At 58.4% G+C, this 20,351-nt stretch overlaps 1 protein-coding gene across 3 annotated transcripts in view; it reads right to left on the reverse strand.

The window, feature by feature from the left end:
* The window catches only part of IL16 (interleukin 16), a 73,929-nt gene that overhangs the window by 6,629 nt on the left and 46,949 nt on the right, over positions 1-20,351 (reverse strand). Inside the window, exons 6-15 of one of the 3 annotated variants that reach the window (XM_039257706.1) lie at positions 19,019-19,092; positions 17,899-18,118; positions 17,197-17,314; positions 14,778-14,910; positions 12,202-12,289; positions 9,757-10,241; positions 6,477-6,587; positions 5,564-5,621; positions 3,495-4,590; positions 1,884-2,052 (exon numbers count right to left, since the gene is read on the reverse strand). In XM_039257706.1, coding sequence (XP_039113637.1) covers positions 1,884-2,052; positions 3,495-4,590; positions 5,564-5,621; positions 6,477-6,587; positions 9,757-10,241; positions 12,202-12,289; positions 14,778-14,910; positions 17,197-17,314; positions 17,899-18,118; positions 19,019-19,092 — 2,552 coding nt within the window. Of the gene's footprint in view, positions 1-1,883; positions 2,053-3,494; positions 4,591-4,993; positions 5,125-5,563; positions 5,622-6,430; positions 6,588-9,756; positions 10,242-12,201; positions 12,290-14,777; positions 14,911-17,196; positions 17,315-17,898; positions 18,119-19,018; positions 19,093-20,351 lie in introns of those variants that run through there. The other 2 variants (XM_039257698.1, XM_039257714.1) reach the window with 2 other exon arrangements.

Consider the following 20,351-nt stretch of genomic DNA (forward strand, 5'->3'; position numbering starts at 1 on the left):
GTGTGTGTGCGTGCGTGTGTGTGTGCGTGCGTGTGTGTGCGTGCGTGTGTGTGTGTGCGTGCGTGTGTGTGTGTGCGTGCGTGTGTGTGTGTGCGTGCGTGTGTGTGTGTGCGTGCGTGTGTGTGACAGCAGGCGCAGCTCCGCCCCTCCCCAGCCGCCCCGCCCTCAGCCACACGTGCTCGGACCCAGGCAGGCGCCGCTAGGCCAGCATGTCGGGGACGCAGCCCTGCATGTCAGCGTGGGCGAGGCCAGCCCGCGGGCCACTCGCAGCCCCAGGGCTCAGCCCCGTCCTGCAGGAAGAGCCTGCTCCTTGCCCCTTCCTACGCCTCCTGGGGGCGTAGCAGCCCAGGAAGGAGCCGCCGGCTCCCAGCAGCCACACACACGTGCACCCACGTGCACATGCGTGCCCGCAGAGGCTCACACACACACACGGGCTCCCCGCCTGCACGTGGGCTCACGGGGCACCCAGGCAGTGCTTCTGCGCTGACTGAAATCAGAGAAGCTCATTCTGGTCTTGACCTGGGACCTCAGGCTGAAATGCAGTCGGGGGCAGATCTGCAGGCAGATCACTCACAGGAGCAAACTGTGCAGATGGGAGACATTTCGGGGCGAGGGGGTGAGGGGAGCTGCAGAGAACCAGGCAGTGCACCCCCCGCACGACAGAGCCTGCCATGCAGCAGTGGAGAGCCGGTGCTACCCGACTGTTCCCTTTAAGCAAAGAGAAAAGCCAGGCGGCCGGGTATCAATTCAGCTTTTATCATATTCAGACTATAATAGTTTATAACATCCCCACGCGGACCAAGTACAATGCACCTGTGGTTGGACGTGTCTCTTGGTCCAGCAGTTTGCACTCTGCTTCCAGGGAGGAAGCTCGCGTAAAGAATTCCCTCGCTCCGTCTGCCCCGGGGCCCCCGTCGTGCAGCTGAGTGCGGCTGACTCTGTGATCCTTGATTTGGAGTCCCCAGGACCCAGAGGGATGGAGGGATCTCACGCCCACCTCCACCCCAGCGTCGGCCCCCATCTCCCCCCTTTGACCCAAGGGTCAGGTGACTCGCCCTGTAAGGGGCCCAGGTCCACATGGCCTCCGAGAGGCACCCTGCACGAGACAGCTGTCCGCACTTTACACGACACTTCTGCCTCTTATTTCATTCGAATAAAGCCCGGGGGACGTGGTCCCGTGCGTGAATCAAGCCCAGGGCTTCTTGTGCGCCTCAGGCTAAGCCATCCCCTTGACCTGGGGATTTCCAACTATGCTCCCCCCTCATTACTACATCCCAGGCTGGACGATTCTGGGGCAACACGCCTGTGCAGATCTGGGGAACCCGTGCTCGCTGAGCTGAGCTGACCTCCGCTGGGCCCCGCCACTTCCTCCCCACACAGCTTGCGGCTATGCTCGGAAGCCTATGGGAAGTAGGACTTTCACAATGACTTGAGTGACACGGTGGGGAGGGCCCATGCACAGCCTGGAAGCAGCCATCTCTCTGTGCAGGGCGGGTCTCCGGGGTGACGGCTTGGAACCCGGCCGTTTACAACAGACAGCGCGCCGCCCTCAAGCATCTGGACATGAACGCCAGACCGACGGCCGGTGCGATGTGCACGGGGCACAGAACTTGGAGACAAAACTTCTGTGACCTTGAGCCTCACCTGTCTCCTTTATAAACTGGTTAAAAAGATGCAAGGAGCCAATGATTGCAAGCACTTGAGAAGCCACCGAGCTCCCTTCGAGGGGTGGGTCCAATCTCTGGGACCCAGTGAGGCACCTTCTCCCTCCCACGGACTCCGACACCGGGACCGCCTTCCACAGCTTCAAGGAGCTGCTTCCGCTCCGGCCACAGCTCAGAGTCCAGCACTGGTCACTGTAGATGCTTGCAAAGGAAGCCTACCTTTAAGGTCGCCTCATCCAGAACCTTCACTTCCTCGATGAGCTTCTTCAATTCCTCGGCGCTCAGCAGGGAGATGACCGACTGGCCCGACTGAGGGGAGCACTGGTCCCGGCTGTCAACTTCTATGGGCTCCCCGAGCCCCTCCGTGTACTCTCTCAGTTCTGAAAGGCTTTCACACAGAAACAGCACACATTGACTGCGTGATCACTGTGCTCCCGGACGGGGCTGAGCATTGATGTGCATTCTGTTATTTGATGCGAGAAACCCGCGTAGATGCCAATATCCCTCCACCATAGCCACGCGGAAACTGGGGCTTACGGAGGGCGAACGCCTTGTCTGTGGCCACACGGTTGCGAAACACCCAGATCTGGGACTCACAATCGAAAGCCGTGGTGTGTCCGACTCCAGACTCAGTGTGTCCAAACCTCAGTACCGCCCCCCGGGGTCCAACGGATGCTTTGGGCAACCTGCCCCAACGCTGACATGTACCCCCCGCCCTCCCTCACAGCTGCCCCCGGCACGTGCCCCCCTTGGCATCTGCGTGGCCCCATCGGCACCTGCGTGCCCCCCATGGATGGGCACCAAACGACCACAGACAGCACCCACGCGGCCAGCAACTGCCCTTCCTTTCTCTTGGGAACTTATTTTGATATTTGTAGCCGGTTCTTTCCAGCTACACCTCCTATTTTGCAGGAAGCTGTGGTTTCAGTGACAGGAAACTATCGCTCCCTCTGGTTGGCAGACCTTTACTGCCAGAAGGCGAAGACGCCCGCAGCAGTAAATTCTAGCAGTGAGCCTGGTAGAGAGCTCCCCGGGCAACCTCTCAGCCAGAAAGAGCCCACTACCGGGCTGCCTTTCCCGCTGCCCGGCTCTGCCTAGCGCCCCGCGTGCTGGCCCAGCCATTTAGACCCCGCTCTCAGTGTGCGTCCAGGGCCACGCCTGCCCCTTCCCAGGCTGTCTGCAGCAGCAGCAACATGAAACGTCAAGGTCAATGGGACCCAGACGTTTCTCGGCAGCATCAGAATTAGACATAGAGCTGGCCAGCGCAGACTTGTTCTGATCCAGGACAGGACCGTGGGGACACGCCTCCAGCGTTTGAAGCAGGCCCTGCCCACCTCCTAATTGCAGCCCAGGAGCAGACTGAGGGTGCGGAGTCGGCGCGCCAGGCATCCTGACGCCCAGTGCAGGGGCCTGAACCCACAGGCAGGGTGCGCCTGTATTCTCGCTGGGACAGGGCTGGGGGGACGGGGGTAAGAGCTGCCAGCGGGTCATCACCTCCCGGCTCCAGCCTGGCCTTCCTGAGCAGCAGCGGGACACGTCCAATGTGCACTCGCTTTCCAAACCCCCATGGGCCGTTCAGCCGGGACCACCGGCGCCTTCCCCGGTCCCCTGCTCCCACAACAGGTGCTGGGAGACCCCTCCTTCATACGGAAGGTGTAACGCACACACACGCGCACACACACACGCGCGCACACACACCTACGGGAAGGAGCAGGTAGAACAGACCTTTAGAACACCTGAGACGCTGCTTTAAGGGCAGGTGCAGGTGCGGGAGAAAGGGGGACAGGGGAGGAGAGAAGAGGGGTGAAGGCGGGCGCAGGGCGTACTCACTTGAGGGAGAACCCCGTGTCCGAAGCAGGCGATTCCGCAGCCCCGTTTGCGGCCGGGGCGTCGCTGGCCGCTGATGCAGGGCAGCCGCCGTCCTTGGGGGCACAGGGGCTCGGGCTCCAGGACACAGAGGACGGGAGGCACAGCAAGGACTTCATGACGGCCGAGGACACTCGGCTGCTGATGGAGTAGAGCTGACTGCACCTCTCCTCCAGCGGCGCCGTCTCCCAGGACTGCGTCCTGCACAGCGGGAAGCTCCGAGCCCGCTGGCTGGGCGCCTTGACAACCGGGCCTGCGGGCCCCTCAGCGTGTGCGGACAGCAGGCTCAGGAGAGGGTCGGGGTCAGCGGGGAGGGCTTTCTGGCTGGACTGCCGTCCCGGGAGAGAGGACCCCGATGCCCCTGGGTCCCTGGGCTTGGAGGAGGCGGGGGGGCCCCGCGGCACCTGCTCCCGCTCTGGCGGCCGGGGCTCGGCGGTGGGGACAGCCCCTTGCTCTGAGAGGCCAGAGCCCCGACCTCCCTCGTGCTCCCCCGGAGGCTGTGCTGCCTCCCCGAGCGAGGCCTGGAGGCTCACTCTCTGGGCTCCTCTGCCGGGCAGCTGAGAGGAGGAGCCAAAGGTCTCAAAGGAGCTGATTCTCTGCTTGATGGAAGAGAAGGCCCGCGTGGGCGGCCCCGGGGGGCGCTGCCAGCATGCGGCTGGCGGCTGGGCAGAGGGGGCCGGGTCGGGTGGCCGCCTCGGCTCCACGGCCCGCGTCCTCAGACTTTTCAAGCTCTGGCGAAACCAGGCTGGCTTGGGGGCCACGGGAGGGCCCTTCTTCACGGCGCCGCTGTCTGCTGACTTGCAAACCTTGGGGGAGGTCCCGGAGGCGTCCGGCTTCGACAGGGTCCCGTCTGGGAGGCCCTGCACCCCGTCTTCTTCCCCCAGGCTGACCCCGGGCTGCAGCGTTGTGTGGCCGTGGTTGTCGCTCATGATGGGGCTGAAGAGGTTCTTGATGCAGTCAGAAATTCTCACCCAGGGGTCTTCGGCCGAGATGTCGAGGCCACAGTCCATCCGCGCCTGCCTCTTAAGGAGTGGGTGTTTCACCGGGGATGTGGGGATCGCTGCAGAGCAGAATCAAGGCCAGGACAGAAACACTGCCCCTGAGCTGTCGTCTCAGAGCTTAGTGGCAAGCGGACTTCCGGGGGAGGGGCACACGCACCGGGCCCCGGGGTGGGGCGGGGTGGGGGTGGGGAAGCACCTTCTCCAGGTGCCGTCGATGCCTGCCTGCGACGACAGGGCAGAGTTTGCGTCTCAGCATTTCAGAGCTGGAAGCGCTTGCAGGGACCCCCTGGGCCAATCACTGGCATCTCACAAGGGAGAAATCCAACATCAGGAGGGTGAGGGGCCACCCATCGGTGCAGGCAGGGCCAGACCCCCCCCCTGCTTCTCTGTGTCCTTTCCGCTGCTCTAAGAAGCCCCCCAGTTAAGCCGTCACAGACTGAAAGGCCAAAGCAATTTTCTTACCTTTGCAACTTTTGAGCCGAAGGTCACGAAATGGTGGCCATATTTGGTTTAGACCACCCAGCTCATTAAAAAGCAATGTGGACGCGCCTTCAGATGGGGCGCACCCGGCTCCCCTAAGTTCTTCACCCACCCCCGCCGCCCACCGGCCAGCATCCTACATAGTTGTGCACCCCCTCTGGGAAGCTGGGGAGACTCTCTTACCCAGGGACAGAGGGAGGCCAGCCTCAGAGCCCCACACGGCAACAAGGCCAAGTGGGTGGGTGTGACCCTTCCGTGGCCCGCAGGTCTGCTCTCTCCCTCGTTAGGAGGATGCTGCTCCGGATCTGTGCCCTAGGGGGTGACTGACCCGCAGCAGCCCAGGGTGCCGGGCTTTCCCCTCGTCTCAGTGCCCAGCCTCAACGAAAACAGACCAAGAGAGCATTGTTTAAGCCTCAAAGATATCCGAGGCGCCCTGCACAACCCGGAAGAGGAGCGTGGTACTACCAGCTCCAGGGCTTTGCCAAGGGGCCGCCCTCCCGGCCTGGCTCTGGTTCTGCATTTAGAAATCGCTCTGCCGCAAGGGGCTGTCACGAAGCTGTGTGGTCGGAGCGTCTGCCCGCCAGCCCTTTGCACCCTGGGGTGAGGCTCTCTTGCAAGCAGGGCACCGAGGCATTCTCTGCTGGGTTCCTCTATCGGGGTGACTAAGGGAAGGGGGGGGTGGTGAGCGGCAGCCGTGGGGCACCTGCTTCGGGAGAGATGGGCCAGAGGTTTCCACCCATAAGCCCACCCCCCCGCCCCCCTGCATTCTCACACAGCGTTTCTCCAACAGGCCTGTGCCCTGCAGCCTGCAGATTTATTTCTCTGCCGCCACCGGGAGCTGCGTGACGGCAGGAGCCGGTCAGCTCCTCTCTCTGTGCCTCCGTCCCTCCCTCCGTCCAGAACCCGGCACGGAGCCTCAGGAAGCCGGCACTCGGCACACGTTAGGAATCCACACCTACGCCGGCCACGTGTGAGCGCGCAGCTCAGAGAAGCAGAGGGCTCCCGGGGGCACAGCCGGGCGTCCATGCTGGCCTCCCTGACCCCCAGTCCTGTGCCCTCTGGAGCAGCCACAGGCCACACGGGTTCAGCTGGCGACTCAGCACCTGCGGCGGCGCCTCGTGAGCACGCCCACCTCGGGACGCGGCGCCCTCCAGCCGGGATGTGGGGGAGCCCATCACCGTCTGCCCCCCAGCCCCCGGCACCCCAGCCTGACCACGAGGTCCCCAGCCCAGCAGCGGCTCCCTGTCCCGCCGCCCGGGCTTCCCAGGGCTCCCGCCTCCTCATCAGCCTCAGTGCGGCCGCCGTGTCCGTCCTCGGGTCAGAGCCCTCCAACCTTAGTCCAGACCCACACCCCTACCTCATTCCCCAGACCTTTTCTCGAAAGGCCCTTCCTTCCAGAAGATGGAAATGAGAGCCTACCTGGGCCGCCGCCTCTGCTCTCCCGCTCGGCCTCCGGGGGGGGCGCCGTCTGCGGGTCCGCCGCGGGCCCCGGGCAGCAGGCAAGGGCGCGGGGGGCTCTCCCCGTCGTGTCTTCCTGCAGTGGCGGCCGTGGCGCTGGCGGCAGCTCGCTGGCTTCCTGTGGTGTAAACAGGAAGTGAAGCCACGTGGAAACGGTGGCCTCCAGCCGTGAGAATGCAAGGTGCACCCGGGCGGGGCGCCCCCTGAGCTGCTCCCGCCGTGGCTTCCCCGGGGACCCGCGCCCTCGGAGGCCTGCGACCAGAGCACAGCCCACCCGCGGAGCAGGAAGCCCCCAGGCCCTGAGTGACGGGGACCCGGAGCTGGGGTGCGAAGGCCCCACCACATCTACCCCTGCAGCCGGGTGGGGCCCTGCCCCGGTGGGGAGGGGAGGGCGCAGCCGGCCGCTAGTCTTCAGACACTCAGAGCAAACGGGAGTCAGTGGCCTTCGGTGCCTTCCGCTGGAGGGTGACAGACCCTGGGCACCGGGCCGTCGCTCCCCCCGCGGCACCTGCGCTGGCCCGGCGTCCGCCCAGGCAGAAGCAGGTCCCCACTGAGCCTCCCTCATGAAGCAGCCGTGGGACGAGGCGGACAGGGCCCCACGCACCCGGCCACCACCCGCCTGTCCCCGCACCACAGCTGAGATGCTTCGGGGCCCAGAGGAAGCAGAGGGGTGACTTCCCAGAGAAGCGCCTTCTGTCCGGTTCTTGAACAGAGAGTGAGAACTGTCCCGGCAGAGAAGCAGGGCGAGAGCTGCTCCCGAGAGCCGGGCGCTGGCGTGAGAGCGAGAGTCGGGAGGAAGGACGAGACGGGGCGTCAGGGCCGTGCCGCCCCCGCCTCTGTGTCCCCTCAGACCCACGTCGGGAATGACTGGCTGGCTCTCTGACAGGCCGCAGGCTTCCTCCCGAGAGGAAGAAAAAGGGAATGAGTGCATCGTTTGGGACAAAAACAGAAACGGCGAACGTCTGTGGCCCGAGATTAATACCGACGTCGGCAATGACCGTTCTTCGAGAATGTGAGGGAGAACTGAGCTCGGGGAGAGACCAAGCGACTCAGGACTCGGTGCGCTCCTTGAACTAGACCTCTGAAGGAGCAGGCCTTGGCCATGGCATTCAAGGCTCAAAATACTAGGCCGGTGGCATCTAAGACCCTCGTCACCCAGGAGCCGTGGCAGGTGGCTGGAATTTAACTTCACTCATTTGGGAGCTCTGCGAGGTGACACTTGTCTGTGTCCAGGAGTTGCTGACACTGTCACAGCCTGACACTCAGGCACCAAGCCCGGGACTCAAAGCAACTTTGCATCTTGGAGCAGACACAGGCCTCCTCTGGTTTTTTCCTGGTACCCTCTGCGCGGGACGTTGTTTTCCTTTGGTCTTAATTATCCCCTGAATTCAGTTCAATTTTACGCAGATCTTTCTCAAGGTCGTCTTCCCGAGCACAGTGCTTGGTGGGTGAGGGAGGGGGACAGGAAGAGAAAAGACAGACTGCGGGCCGACAGGGGAGGAGGTGGATTTTCGGCACAAGAGCTGGTTTGAGCTCATTTCCCAGATAGGAGAGACTTGGTCTTTTGAAGAAAATACCCCGAGGTCATTTTGGCTTTGGACGTCACATCCCCCTAAGTCAGGATGGGTGGGGTTTGGGGGTCCTCCTGGGGAGGAGGGGCTACAGGGGGTGGGGGGAGAAGGCGGGGACGCGGAGGGAAGGACAGACAGATAACTACGCGGGGGCCGCGGACAGACACATCCAGTGGGGAGTCCCCAGGGACTGTCCAGGGAACTTGGAGACCATCTCTCCCCACCCCCGCCCCCGCCCCCAGTGAAAGTGTGTGGCGCTGAGAAGTCATGTCCAAGGGAAAGAGCAGAGGGAAGAGAAGAGCAGTGGCTGGCGGTGGTGGCCGAGGCCACACAGCACGGAAGGCTGCCTGGAGGAAGTGCCCCCTGCCTGCCGTCTCTGCAGAAACCCCACTTGTTTCTGCTCACCCTGGACACCTGCTGCCCCAGGGACACCCCGCCTGGCCAGGCGCCCCAAGGGCCTCCCCGGGAAGACCTGTGGCCCCGAAGACCTGCCCTGGCAAAGCTGCTCCCCCGTTTCTGAGGCTCCAGGAACAAAGCAAAGAGCCTGGCTTCTCAGCCCCTGTTCCTCACTTGCCTTCTGGACCCCCAGGGAGGTGCCACACTTGCTTACAGCCCGGGGCCAGGACCCGCCTGGACAAGCCGGCCCACCGAGTGTTGCTAAGCCGCCACATCCTGCAGCTCCGCGGGGACCGGGACGCGCTTCCTCCTTCAGTCCCTGTCACCCTCGCACTCTGCCCTCCCCTCCGCCCCCGCCCAGCCCGCCGCTCCGGGGTCCTTCCCCTCCCGGAGTCCGGCCAAGGCAGGGATGTAACGGGCAGTGTAGCTAGTGGTCGACCCACTGGCAGTGGGGGCTTGTGCTCGGTCCCCTCTTTTGTGACCGGGACGCTCCCCCCAGGTGGGCTAGGGCTGAGCTGGGCGAAGCACGCGCAGTGCGGACAGCGGCCGGTCGCCCGCCTTCCCCTGCGGGGTGGCGTGGGGCAGCAGAGGAAGGAAACTGAGGTCTGTAACAGACGCGGTGAGGGGACAATCACAGCAGTGACTCGCGTGCCTGAGGTCTGGTGCGCCAGCACCCGCGGGGCTCCATCTAACGCGCACCGCGGCCCTCGCAGGGGGGCAGCAGCGGCCCCAATTAAAGCTAAGGAAACTGAGGCTCGAAGAGCTGGGGCTCCCCCCGCCGCACCAACAAGGAAGTGGGCAGGCAAAGCTAGTTGGGAAGGAAGCCGGAGCCAGTTTCTCACCATCACGTGGGTCGCCTCACGCATGGAAGACGCTAACTAGCCCTTGTCCGCTTTGAGCCTAACTCGGGGCAAGTCTCCCAGCGGAAGCGGCAGGCCCGAAGAAAGCGTGTGCAGCGGGCCCTGTCTGCCCGGCACAGGTGGCCTTCGGGGATCGGCTGGAGCTCCCATCGTGCGGAGTCTGAAAAGTGACCCCCGGGAGAGCAGCCTTGAACTCCTGTGTATTTGGAAGGGAGCCCGGGAGCCCTGTGGCAGGAACGGGGCTTCGAGTCTGGAACCTTCCGGCCTCGAATCTTCGAGCCGAGCCTCTCGCCTCTGGCGGAGCAGGGAGAGCCCCCTCCCCAGGGCCACCCCTGCTGCTGGTGCCCAGGAAGCACCGTGCAAAAAAAATCAAAATAAAAATCCAAACATCAACCACAAAACCAACCGCTCTTTGGCTCTGGAGCTCAAGAGAACACAGCCTGTCAGACACGTCTCTTACCTGGCCACCCGCGGGCAAAGTGTGCCCTGAAGGGCACAGGGAGCTCTGTCTCTCTTCCAGACTCTTCTGAGGGTCACTGTCACTTTTAAAGTATTTTCTGGGCGGAGGCTTGGGCTTGGAGGTCGTGGGTTTTCTCACCAAAATCTCGAAGGATTTCTTCAGTCTCAGCGGCCGGTGGCTGTCCGGCAACCCAGGGAGGGGCGGGCTCTCCTGGGGTGGCCGGGAGGGACCCACGGGAGGCCCCCCCTGCTCCTGCCCGGGGGACAGGCTGGGGCTGTGCGCGTGGACTTCCAGGTCGGAAGGCGGCGGCTGCTCGCCGCCACCGCTGACTGGGCTCCCTCCCGGGGACGCAGACATGTAGCTGCTGTCGCTGCTGGAGCGGATCATGACCTTCTGAGCCCTGCGATGTGGAGGTGCTGAGTTTTTCTCTCTCTCTTTCTCCAAGGTCGGCCGCCCATGCCAGCTGCTCTCCAGCCTCGGGACGCCTGCAGCAAAAGCACAAGGGAACCCGCACAGCTGGGCTGGGGGCGCACACACCCCCGCCCCGGGCTGCACACCGCACCCCGGGCCGTCTGCTTCTCAGCTGAGGTCACCTGGGGTTTGGAGCCCGGCCATCTCGGGTTGTCCCAGAAAAGCTGTAGGAATCCAGCTTGGGAAAATCACTCAACCTGGGTCTCCATGTGATGGGCATGGAGCTGTGTCCCCAACTTGCAAGAAGGGCTTGCTGTCCCCCTGTGAGAAGTGCTGCTGGCACATGCCTGCCACCGTCCACCTCTCTGGGGACTGTTAACAGGAGCCGCCTCCCCCAAGGGGAGCTCATGGCCAGCGACTGACGGAGATGGGCTGTGAAAGAGCGCCCATGTCTGCCAAACCAGACAATTCCAACGTGTCTTTTAGCTCCAGCATATTCCAGGGCTTGGCTGAAGCTTGCATCTCAGCTCACCTCCTCCCCCCTGCCCAGCCCTCTTCTCTCCTCTCCTCCCCAGGCTCTGATCCCTTGGACCCTCCGAGGTAGCATTCTGCGTGCCAAACACCATCTCAGAGTTGGCTTCCTGGGGGACCCAACGAGCAACACTCCATTGTTTCACCTGTGAAACGGGGATAATAATTCCAGGGTCACCGAGCTTGTTTGGGGGCTCAATGTCAAAGAGAACACCTGTGAGTGTGCATTGAGCCTTGTACCAAAAGGTTATCATTTCTTCCAGCTGAGGAAGAATCAATACCTTTATGACTTTCTAGACAGTTTCATAGCCATAGTCTCCTTTCTCTTCCCTCCATCCTGGCCCTTCTTCCAGAGCCAGCCCTGCACACACACCCGTTCTCGGCACCGGGACCATCCGCACAACCCTGAGAGGCCCTTTTCTGTAGCAGCAAACTGCCCCCAGTGTTCCTTTTCTAGAATCAGAGCTCAAAGGAGTGGGAGCAGACTGAGACCCAGCCTCTTGCTCAAATTCCAGCTCATTCTGGAAGGCCAAGAGAGTGAGGAGAGACCCATGGAAGAGAATCCTAGACCTTAGGAGAACACTAAGGTCAGCCAAGCTCACAGTTTGAATCCTTGTTAAAGAAAGAGATTTCTTTGGCCTTTTCCTGGCCATAAAATAATGCATCCTCATTAGAAAGAACTCAGCCCCAAAAAGAAAGACATGAAAGTAAAGAGCCACCCGCTGTCCTATCCGCTGGAGAAAACCACTGTCCAAACACATGTGAGTTTCTCTGTTATATTTTCCCGAGCATAAATGCTGCGTGGGTGAAGACGGTAGAAGATTTTCAGACAGTGTGGCCTCCTTGTCAATATTGGCCCATGGTTCTGTCACATGCTCCGTGATGACATGGCCATCGTCCCCCAGCTGAGCACTGAGGCAGCTAGTGCCCAGGGACTGAAGCCAGTCAGCTGGGCCCCGTCCAGATGCTCTGTGCACCACACAATGTGATTTGGGGTAAAAGAACCTCTCAGGGCTCCACTTTTCCTTAGGAATGTGCCTTAAAATTATATGTAAAGATCTGGTAAAATAATGCATGAATTAGTTCCAGTGTCTGACGTGACAAGACCTTAATAAAGGTTAGGTATTATATTATTAGATTTTTTTCTAAAGAGTCTATTATTATGAACTTGGGGTTGAAAACTCAAATGTGTAAAGGGGCAACTGTGCCAAGGGCAGCCTGGCATAACACAACAGGGGGCAGGGGGAACGACAGAGGCCAGGGGAGAGCCTGCCCAGTAGAAAAACACAAATTCAGATGTTTGAACATCGCGTGCCTCCCACACGAAGCAGACACGTGCGCCAAGCTCAGCTGCTGGGCTGCTAGCTTTCAGCCTTTGTCCCCGTGGCGTGCCTGGTGGAGACGATGACTATCACATCACTGAGGTACAAGGCAAGTTAGTGGCTAAACCCTGAGCTGTCTAAGAAGGCAAAGATATTCAAGTCAAAGTTCTGTTTCCCTTACCTTCCAGACTCCACTGATGCCTCTCCTTCCCAAACTTGACATTCTCCACAGCCTGGGCCACAGCCTCTTTGAGTTGCTGTTCTGAAACCTAGAAAATACCGGTCACTTCCTCAAGTAAACAGCAGCAGCGTCTGCATCAGGCTCTGAGTCCTATAGCAGCTCCCAAGCATGGCCCCTGCATGCCAGGGTCTGTCCTCCCAACCCACTCTGCAAGTAGCTGACAAAGTGCACTTCTAGAAACACCCTATGGATTCCAGGGTATCCGTGGTTCCCACGTATATTGTCAGTAAAGTCCAAAGTCTGTCAATAAAGGAGTTTCTGAGGTAGCCACTCTCAACTCTCCAGACCTTCTCTCCGTGGCTTGCTGAAAAACTCCAGGCAAGGTTACCGCTTGAGAGTTTACCTCTGGGAGCATTCCACTCTTGGCAATGCTGCCATGACATCATCATCACTATCACTATCACCATCATCACCGTCACCACCATCACCACCATCACCACCATCATCATCATCATCACCATCACCATCATCACCACCACCATCATCATCATCACCATCATCACCATCATCACCATCACCATCATCACCATCATCATCACTATCATCACCATCACCATCACTATCATCACCATCATCATCATCATCATCACCATCACCATCATCACCACCATCATCACCATCACCACCATCACCACCATTACCACCATCATCATCATCATCACCATCACCATCACCACCATCACCATCATCACCATCATCATCACCACCATCACCATCACCATCATCACCATCATCATCACTATCATCACCATCATCATCATCATCACCACCATCATCACCATCATCATCATCATCACCATCATCATCACTATCATCACCATCACCATCACTATCATCACCATCATCATCACTATCATCACCATCATCACCATCATCATCATCATCACCATCACCATCACCATCACCATCATCACCATCATCATCACCATCATCACCATCATCACCACCATCACCACCATCCCCATTATCATCTCCATCATCACCATCACCATCATCACCATCATCACCATCATCACCATCACCACCATCATCACCATTATCATCGTTGTCATTGTCATCATGATCACCATCACCATGTTGCTGTATCAGGTCACTAATCTACCTTAGAGTAATAGTTAAGAATATAATTTTTTTTAATGTTTTTTATTTATTTCTAGGAGAGAGAGAGAGACAGCGTGAGCAGGGGAAGGTCAGAGAGAGAGGGAGACACAGACTCCGAAACAGGCTCCAGGCTCTGAGCTGGCAGTCAGCACAAAGCCCGACGCGGGGCTCGAACCCACGAACCGCGAGATCATGACCTAAGCGAAAGTCGGACGCTTAACCGACTAAGCCACCCAGGCGTCCCAAGAATATAATTTTTGAAGTCACACAGACTTGTGTTTAATTCTAGTTCCCCCACTTTCTAGTTGTGCACTCTTAGACAAGTTACTTAACCTTCCAAGCCTCAATTTCTTCTTCTGTAAAGTAACAATAATATAACCTACTTCCCAGTGAAGTCAGAGGGATTTTAGATAATATACCATTTGGGTGACACCTGGCTGGCTCAGTCGGTTAAGCGCCCAACTTTGGCTCAGGTCATGATCTCACCATTCCCAAGTTCAAGCCCTGCATCGGGCTCTGTGCTGACGGCTCAGAGCCTGGAGCCTGCTTTGGATTCTGTGTCTCCCTCTCTGTCTACCCCTCCCCCGCTCACACTCTGTCTCTCTCTCCCTCTCTCAAAAATAAACATGAAAACTTTTAAAAGTAATAATAAAATAAAATCTTAACATATTACATGAACAGCCACAGACCCTCCCCTAGCTCCTCATCCCCCGCAGAATACCATGCAAACCCCTAAGCATCCCGTGTGACTCCAATGCCATGCCGACCTGATCCTTAGCCTCTGCACCCAGCACCCACACCCCAGCCCCACGCCCCTTCCGTGGAAGTCCCTTCTTGACTCTGTAGCTTTGAACTTTTTGTCCCACTTCATGGCATGGCCTTCCTCAAATCCTTTGCCTAGAGAAAACCAAATTCTGGTAACTCTTGCTTTATACAACCTTCCTTTCTGTATCCCTCTATTCCCAGAATACCTACCGCTTTGTATAGTGATTATTTATAGGTCGTTGTCTCTAGCAAGACCCTGAGCTTCCAGAAGGCAAGACTGTGTACTATGAACTTGTTCATCTCTGTGTGCTCGGTGCGTAGCTCCAGACAGTCACATAGTGAGTGGGTCCCTATTAGATGCACGGATGAATTGATCCCTGGCATCCACTTGCAGGGATGCTGGGTCTATATTTTCCTGCCCTAGAGCCTGTCACCAGCTGTAAGAGCTTCCCTAAGCTGATGCCAATTGCCTCCGGTATCTAAGAGTTGGCCCATGGACCCCTGCTGCAGACACTTGTTATTATACCTGGAACAGGTTCTTGGAAATTCAAGTCCAAACCCAGAGAGCATCACCTGTGTTTATCCATTTCTTGTCACAAGTATGGAAAGAGGGAGCCTAGGTGGGAGAAGACGTCTCCGTGAGGTGTTACCTGTGGGTCTGGATGCCGGCTGACGATGATGGGGACGGGTCCAGGACTGCAGTGACTCAGGATGGCGTAGACTTCGTTTAGCGTCAGGCAGTGCACGGGGGAGTCATTGATTTCCACAATCTCGTCGCCACAGCTGGGAAAGCACACACAGGAAGCCATCAGTGAGCTACCCAACGTGGCGTTCGGATGCTCCCTTCCCTGACATCCCACTCAGGGACTTAGGTCTCTGGTGACACCTAAAACTTACCCCAATAAACAGAGCTCCTTAGCCACCCGACTGACATTCAGAGTGGGACAGACCAAAGCAGTGCACGCCCACTCCTCGCTGCACAACCACAGCGTGGGGGACATTTCCTACCTGTTTCATGGGTCAGTGTGAACAAAAGTCGGTCTAAACTTTCCTCCTCATTTTCCCCACTAAACTATGTCTAACTGAGATGGAGCGTGTAGGTTAACCAACTTAAGCGATTAACCAATTAACTGTGATATAACCAATCACTCCTCTCTTTGAGCCTCAGTGTTCCCATCTGTAGAATGGCTAGGAGGAAAGACAGATGCTTTGTGCTAAGAGGTGAGGAAGATATAACTGGGCAGAGAGCAGTTGAAGCCCTTGCAAAAAGAAGGAAGGAGAGAAAGCATGGAGTTCATTCTTGTTGGAAGACGGGGAGCAAGTTTCAGAAAATTTAGATTTATTCTGTTACATAACCAGAAAAGAAAAAGTGAGGTAGAAAAGATAGGGATGTAACCATACATAGAGGATCTGTGCAATCCAACCCCCATCAGAGCTGGGGAAACCAAGGCACAGAGGGTGAAGTAATCTTAATAAGACCTAGCTTACAGTAAAAAAAAAAAAAAAGGCTATTTCTGGAAATGGCCAATTAGTAAATGTTTTAGGCTTTGCAGTCCGCGCTGCCTCTGTCACAACGACTCAGCTCTGATGTTGTAGCATAGAAACAGCAGCCGTAGACAATGTGTCAGCAGATGAGTGTGGCTATGTTCCAATAAAACTTTATTTAAAAAACAAAAACCAAGCAGGTAGTAGGCCCCAGTTTGCTGACCACTGGCCTGGCGGGTTATTAGCACAGCGAGAATCAGAACACAGTCTCTGGGACTGAGCTCACTGTCGCCCCCACCGTGGTCTGCTGTCTCCCACCACAGCCCTGCAGAGCCGGTCCCCCTTCACCTTTGCTAAGAAAGTTCACATTTTCATTGATGTAACTGAAGACCAGAGCCACATCGCACCAGGTGCCAAGGAAAGCAGAAGCTTCCGGAACAATCCCTACCCAGCTGCAGGTCTAGGAGGGGGGGACTCTGTCTGGAGGAATTAGAGCTAAGGCCGCTGCTGTGACTCTGCAGTTACGTCCCAGGTGACAACACGGCAGCCAGCAAATCGGCTGTCACCCTCCTGCACGTGACAACAGCAAATCCACCCGGAATCTAAGGCACCATCAAGACACCGTCCTGGGCAGGCGTGACCCTTACACAGGCTCCAGTTATAGGAAGACCTTCAAAACCATGACAAAACTCTTCTGAGTTGGCAGGACTCGAACCCAGTGAGAGAAGGAATATGCAAAGATGTGCTGGGAGAGAAATCCCCGAACTGCAAATATCGTAACAGGTTAAACTGGGGTAAATGGCACCGAACCCAGCTCACTTACTGGAGAGGACATTCAGATTCGGCTTCTCTTAGAAGTTCTCTGCAGAGACTTATGTCTGGAGTGCTACACGTATTTGGTTTATACCATCAAGAAACTGAGTTGACGCTACCGATTTGCTTCGTAAGTAGGCATCTTTACCCATAGGGGGTACGCAGGCAAACCCCATTGGAGCCCCTGTTTCCGTCACCATAAATCCTGTGCTGGTTAGGCCTGGATTAAAGCGTGTTCACTCCCTGTTTTCCTTTTTAGACTGGCATTGCCTGAGATAATGCCTCTTCTTTTCTTCTTCTATTTTTTTTTTTTTAATTTAAGGACAGAGCCAGGAGGAGAGACAGAGAAGGAGGGAGAGAGAATTCCAAGCAGGCTCCACGCTGTCAGCACAGCGCCCCACATGGGGCTCCATCTCGCCAGCCGTGAGACCACGACCTGAGCTGAAATCAAGAGTCGGACGCTTCACCAGCCCAGCCCCCCAGGCGCCTCAACAATTCCTCTTAAACTGCAACGTGCCTGCGAATCCCTGAGCATCCTGTTAGAACGCAGAGTCCGCTGTGGCAGGTCGGGGAGGGGCCCGGGCCTCGGCACGGCTGCCACGCGCCGGGGGACCTTGCCGCCACCGGTCCCGGGGCCGAGCTGTGGGCCACGCTTGGGTCATTCGAAGTATCTGTCTCCGAGCTAACCTCCTGGCCTTCTAAGGAATTCCTTCCCTCGGATGTAAATCAGGGTGCTGTTTTATCTTTCCAAAAACGGAGATAAGGACATACCGGAGCCGCCCATCCAGATGTGCCACAGACCCCGGGGACAGCGTGTGGACGAAAATGCCGGAGATGCACTGGAAATAGGGCACGCTGCACAGGCCGATGCCCAGGCCGACGCCAGCCTCTGGGGGGGGGGGAGGGGCGGGCTGTGACCAAGCCCGAAGGACCTCAGCTCTCCTGCCACTGGTAAGAACTGAGGGGGAGCCGCACCCCAGTCCTCACAGTGTGGCTGCGGCTCAGCCCAGGCCCCGCTTCCCGGGTTTGGTTGTTTCACTCCCACCCCACCAAGGCCAGGCCAGGTGTGGATGGTGCGTCCTTCACCCCCCCCCAACGCCAGGCCGGGTGTGGATGGTGTGTCCTTCACCCCCCCCCAACGCCAGGCCAGGTGTGGATGGTGCGTCCTTCACCCCCCCCCAACGCCAGGCCGGGTGTGGATGGTGTGTCCTTCGCCCCCCCCCAAGGGCTGCCCGGGTGTGGATGGTGTGTCCTTCGCCCCCCCCCAACGCCAGGCCGGGTGTGGGTGGTGCGTCCTTCGCCCCCCCCCAATGCCAGGCCGGGTGTGGATGGTGCGGCCTTCGCTGCTCAGCAAGGGCTGCAAACCTGCTGGTAGACAACGCCCCGTCCCTCCTTGGGACGTCCCGGGGCCCCTCGGTGGCGGGAGGCCGGGGCAGGAGGGTGGAGGAGGCGGCGGCAGGGGTGCGGGCCCACCTTTCTGCAGAGACACCTCCACCATGACCCTGTAGGTGGGCTTGGCCGCGCTGGCGGGGGCGGGGGCGGGGCTCTCCAAGCCGAAGGGGCCGCTGTCCTTGGTGGCGCACGTGCTGGAGCTCAGGGAGCGGCACAGCGGGGGCGACAGGTGGCTGCTCAGGCAGTGGGGCGCCGTCAGGCGCGTCCTCACCGTGAGGGTCAGGAGCCCTTTTTTGGCTTGCTGAAAGGAAGAGACGTGTGCTGCAGCGCTCAGCAGCTGTGTGTGCGAAGGTGTGTGCGTGTCCGTGTGTGTGTGCGTGTCTGTGTGCGTGTCCACATGTGCATGACTGTGTGTGTATGTCCACATCTACGTGTGCATGACCGTGTGTGTGTGCGTGTCCATGTGCGTGTCCACGTGTGCATGACTGTGTGTGTGTCCACATCTACGTGTGCATGACCGTGTGTGTGTGCGTGTCCGTGTGCGTGTCCACGTGTGCATGACTGTGTGTGTGTCCACATCCACGTGTGCATGACCGTGTGTGTATGTCCATGTGTGTGTGTCCACGTGTACATGACCACGTGTGTGTGTGTCTGTGTGTGTGTCCACATCTACATGTGCATGACCGTGTGTGTGTCTACATGTACATGTGCATGACCATGTGTGTGTGTCCGTGTGTATGCGTGTCCACGTCTACGTGTGCATGACCGTGTGTGTATCCACATGTACATGTGCATGACCATGTGTGTGTGCGTGTCCATGTGTGTGCGTGTCCACATCTACGTGTGCATGACCGTGTGTGTGTGCATGTCTATGTGTGTGCGTGTCTGTGTGCGTGTCCACGTGTGCATGACTGTGTGTGTCCACATCTACGTTTGCACGACCGTGTGTGTGTGCATGTCCATGTGTGTGAGTGTCCACGTCTACATGTGTATGACCGTGTGTGTGTGTGCATGTCCATGTGTGTGAGTGTCCACGTCTACGTGTGTATGACCGTGTGTGTGTGCATGACCATGTGTGTGTGAATGTGTCCACACCTACGTGTGCATGACCGTGTGTGTGTGCATGTCCGTGTGTGTGAGTGTCCACGTGTGCATGACTGTGTGGCCTGGGGTCGGCCCTGCACCGACAGCGAGTGGTCACCTTGAACTTCCGCAGAGCATCCTGATGTGTTAGTCCAGCCATCGATTCCCCGTTGAGCTCCAGAATTTCATCCCCTGTTGGGAGAGGGAGGAATCACAGTGGAGAAGCGTGTGGCCCCGGGGGCGGGGGGCCTGTTTGCAGCCGGTGACGAAGCCTTCCTCGCCTGGGACACCCCCAGGCCGGCGGGCAGTAGTGACCCGCCTTCTGAGGCCCGTCCTGCCTCCCGGGCTGAGATCCAAGCTCCTGGGCTGACACACAGGCCTGGCCTGACCTGTCCGGCCCGCCCCCTGCCTCCTTGACCCTCACACCAGGGGCTCCCACGGCTCATTTCCTGATGCCACCCCGCCTGCCTGTCTCGCAGTGTCGTCTGCGACCCGGGCTCCCCAGCCGCGTCCACCACTAGCCGTCACAGCTCGGCCCCGTGGGTGGGTGGTGACCAGTGACCTGGGGAAGACACCCCCTCCCGGCAGACGGCTCCCAGGCCAGGGGATTTATCTAATTACATGGTGTGTCCCCAGGGCCAGTTCTGCGGAGGAGGAGGGGGACCCGCCCAGTGCTCAGGACACATGAGAAGGAGGTGATGCTTCCAGAATGCAGCATAGCCCCATTTTGCAGAAGAGGAAAGTGTACCCAGAGCAGTCCCAAGTCACCTGGTGAAGAGAAGTAGGAAGCCGGCATTTTCCCTGCAAGCTGTTCCCGCACAAATATGCCTAATAGACCCATTTTTTCTGTATCCAGAAATCCATCATTGTGGGGATGGAAAACCAATGTCTCCAGTTCGTTAAATGAGCTCAGCACACAAACATGGAGCATTTGCTCTGCGTTCAGCGCTGCGTGTTGGGCACAAGCACTGTCCTTCACGCAGACGTGTGGTCCGGTCCTTAGCAGGCGCGCCTGCTGCCACCTAACTGTGGTCTCCATGCAGACAATCCACCCCTCTTCTCCGGCCGTTTGAAAGATGGTTCTGCCTTTGTCTCTGATAGCCTGAAGTTCCATTGTGATGCCCTGGGTGCTTCCCCACCCTGAAATGCCATGCCTTAAAATGATTCTGGAACATTCTTGGCCCCTATCTCATTGACCTTGGCTTCTTTCTCTCTTTCACGCTGTTCTTTCTTTCTAGAATGCATCCTTCTTTGGGCCTTCTCTCCCAACCCTCCATGTTTCTCTAACACTCCCCTGTTCTTCTCCACGGCTCCGCGCAGACTGCTAGATAACTCCCGGCTCCCGACTCCCCTCACGGCTGCGCTGTGTCTGCTGTTGACACATCCACTGAGTTAATGATTTCAATCACGTGCCTTTGGTACAAGTTATTTTTTTCGCCATGTTCTGTTCT

This window comes from Hyaena hyaena, unplaced genomic scaffold (genome assembly GCF_003009895.1).
Source record: "Hyaena hyaena isolate Hyena2069 unplaced genomic scaffold, ASM300989v1 scaffold_13, whole genome shotgun sequence".
Classification (NCBI taxonomy): domain Eukaryota; kingdom Metazoa; phylum Chordata; class Mammalia; order Carnivora; family Hyaenidae; genus Hyaena; species Hyaena hyaena.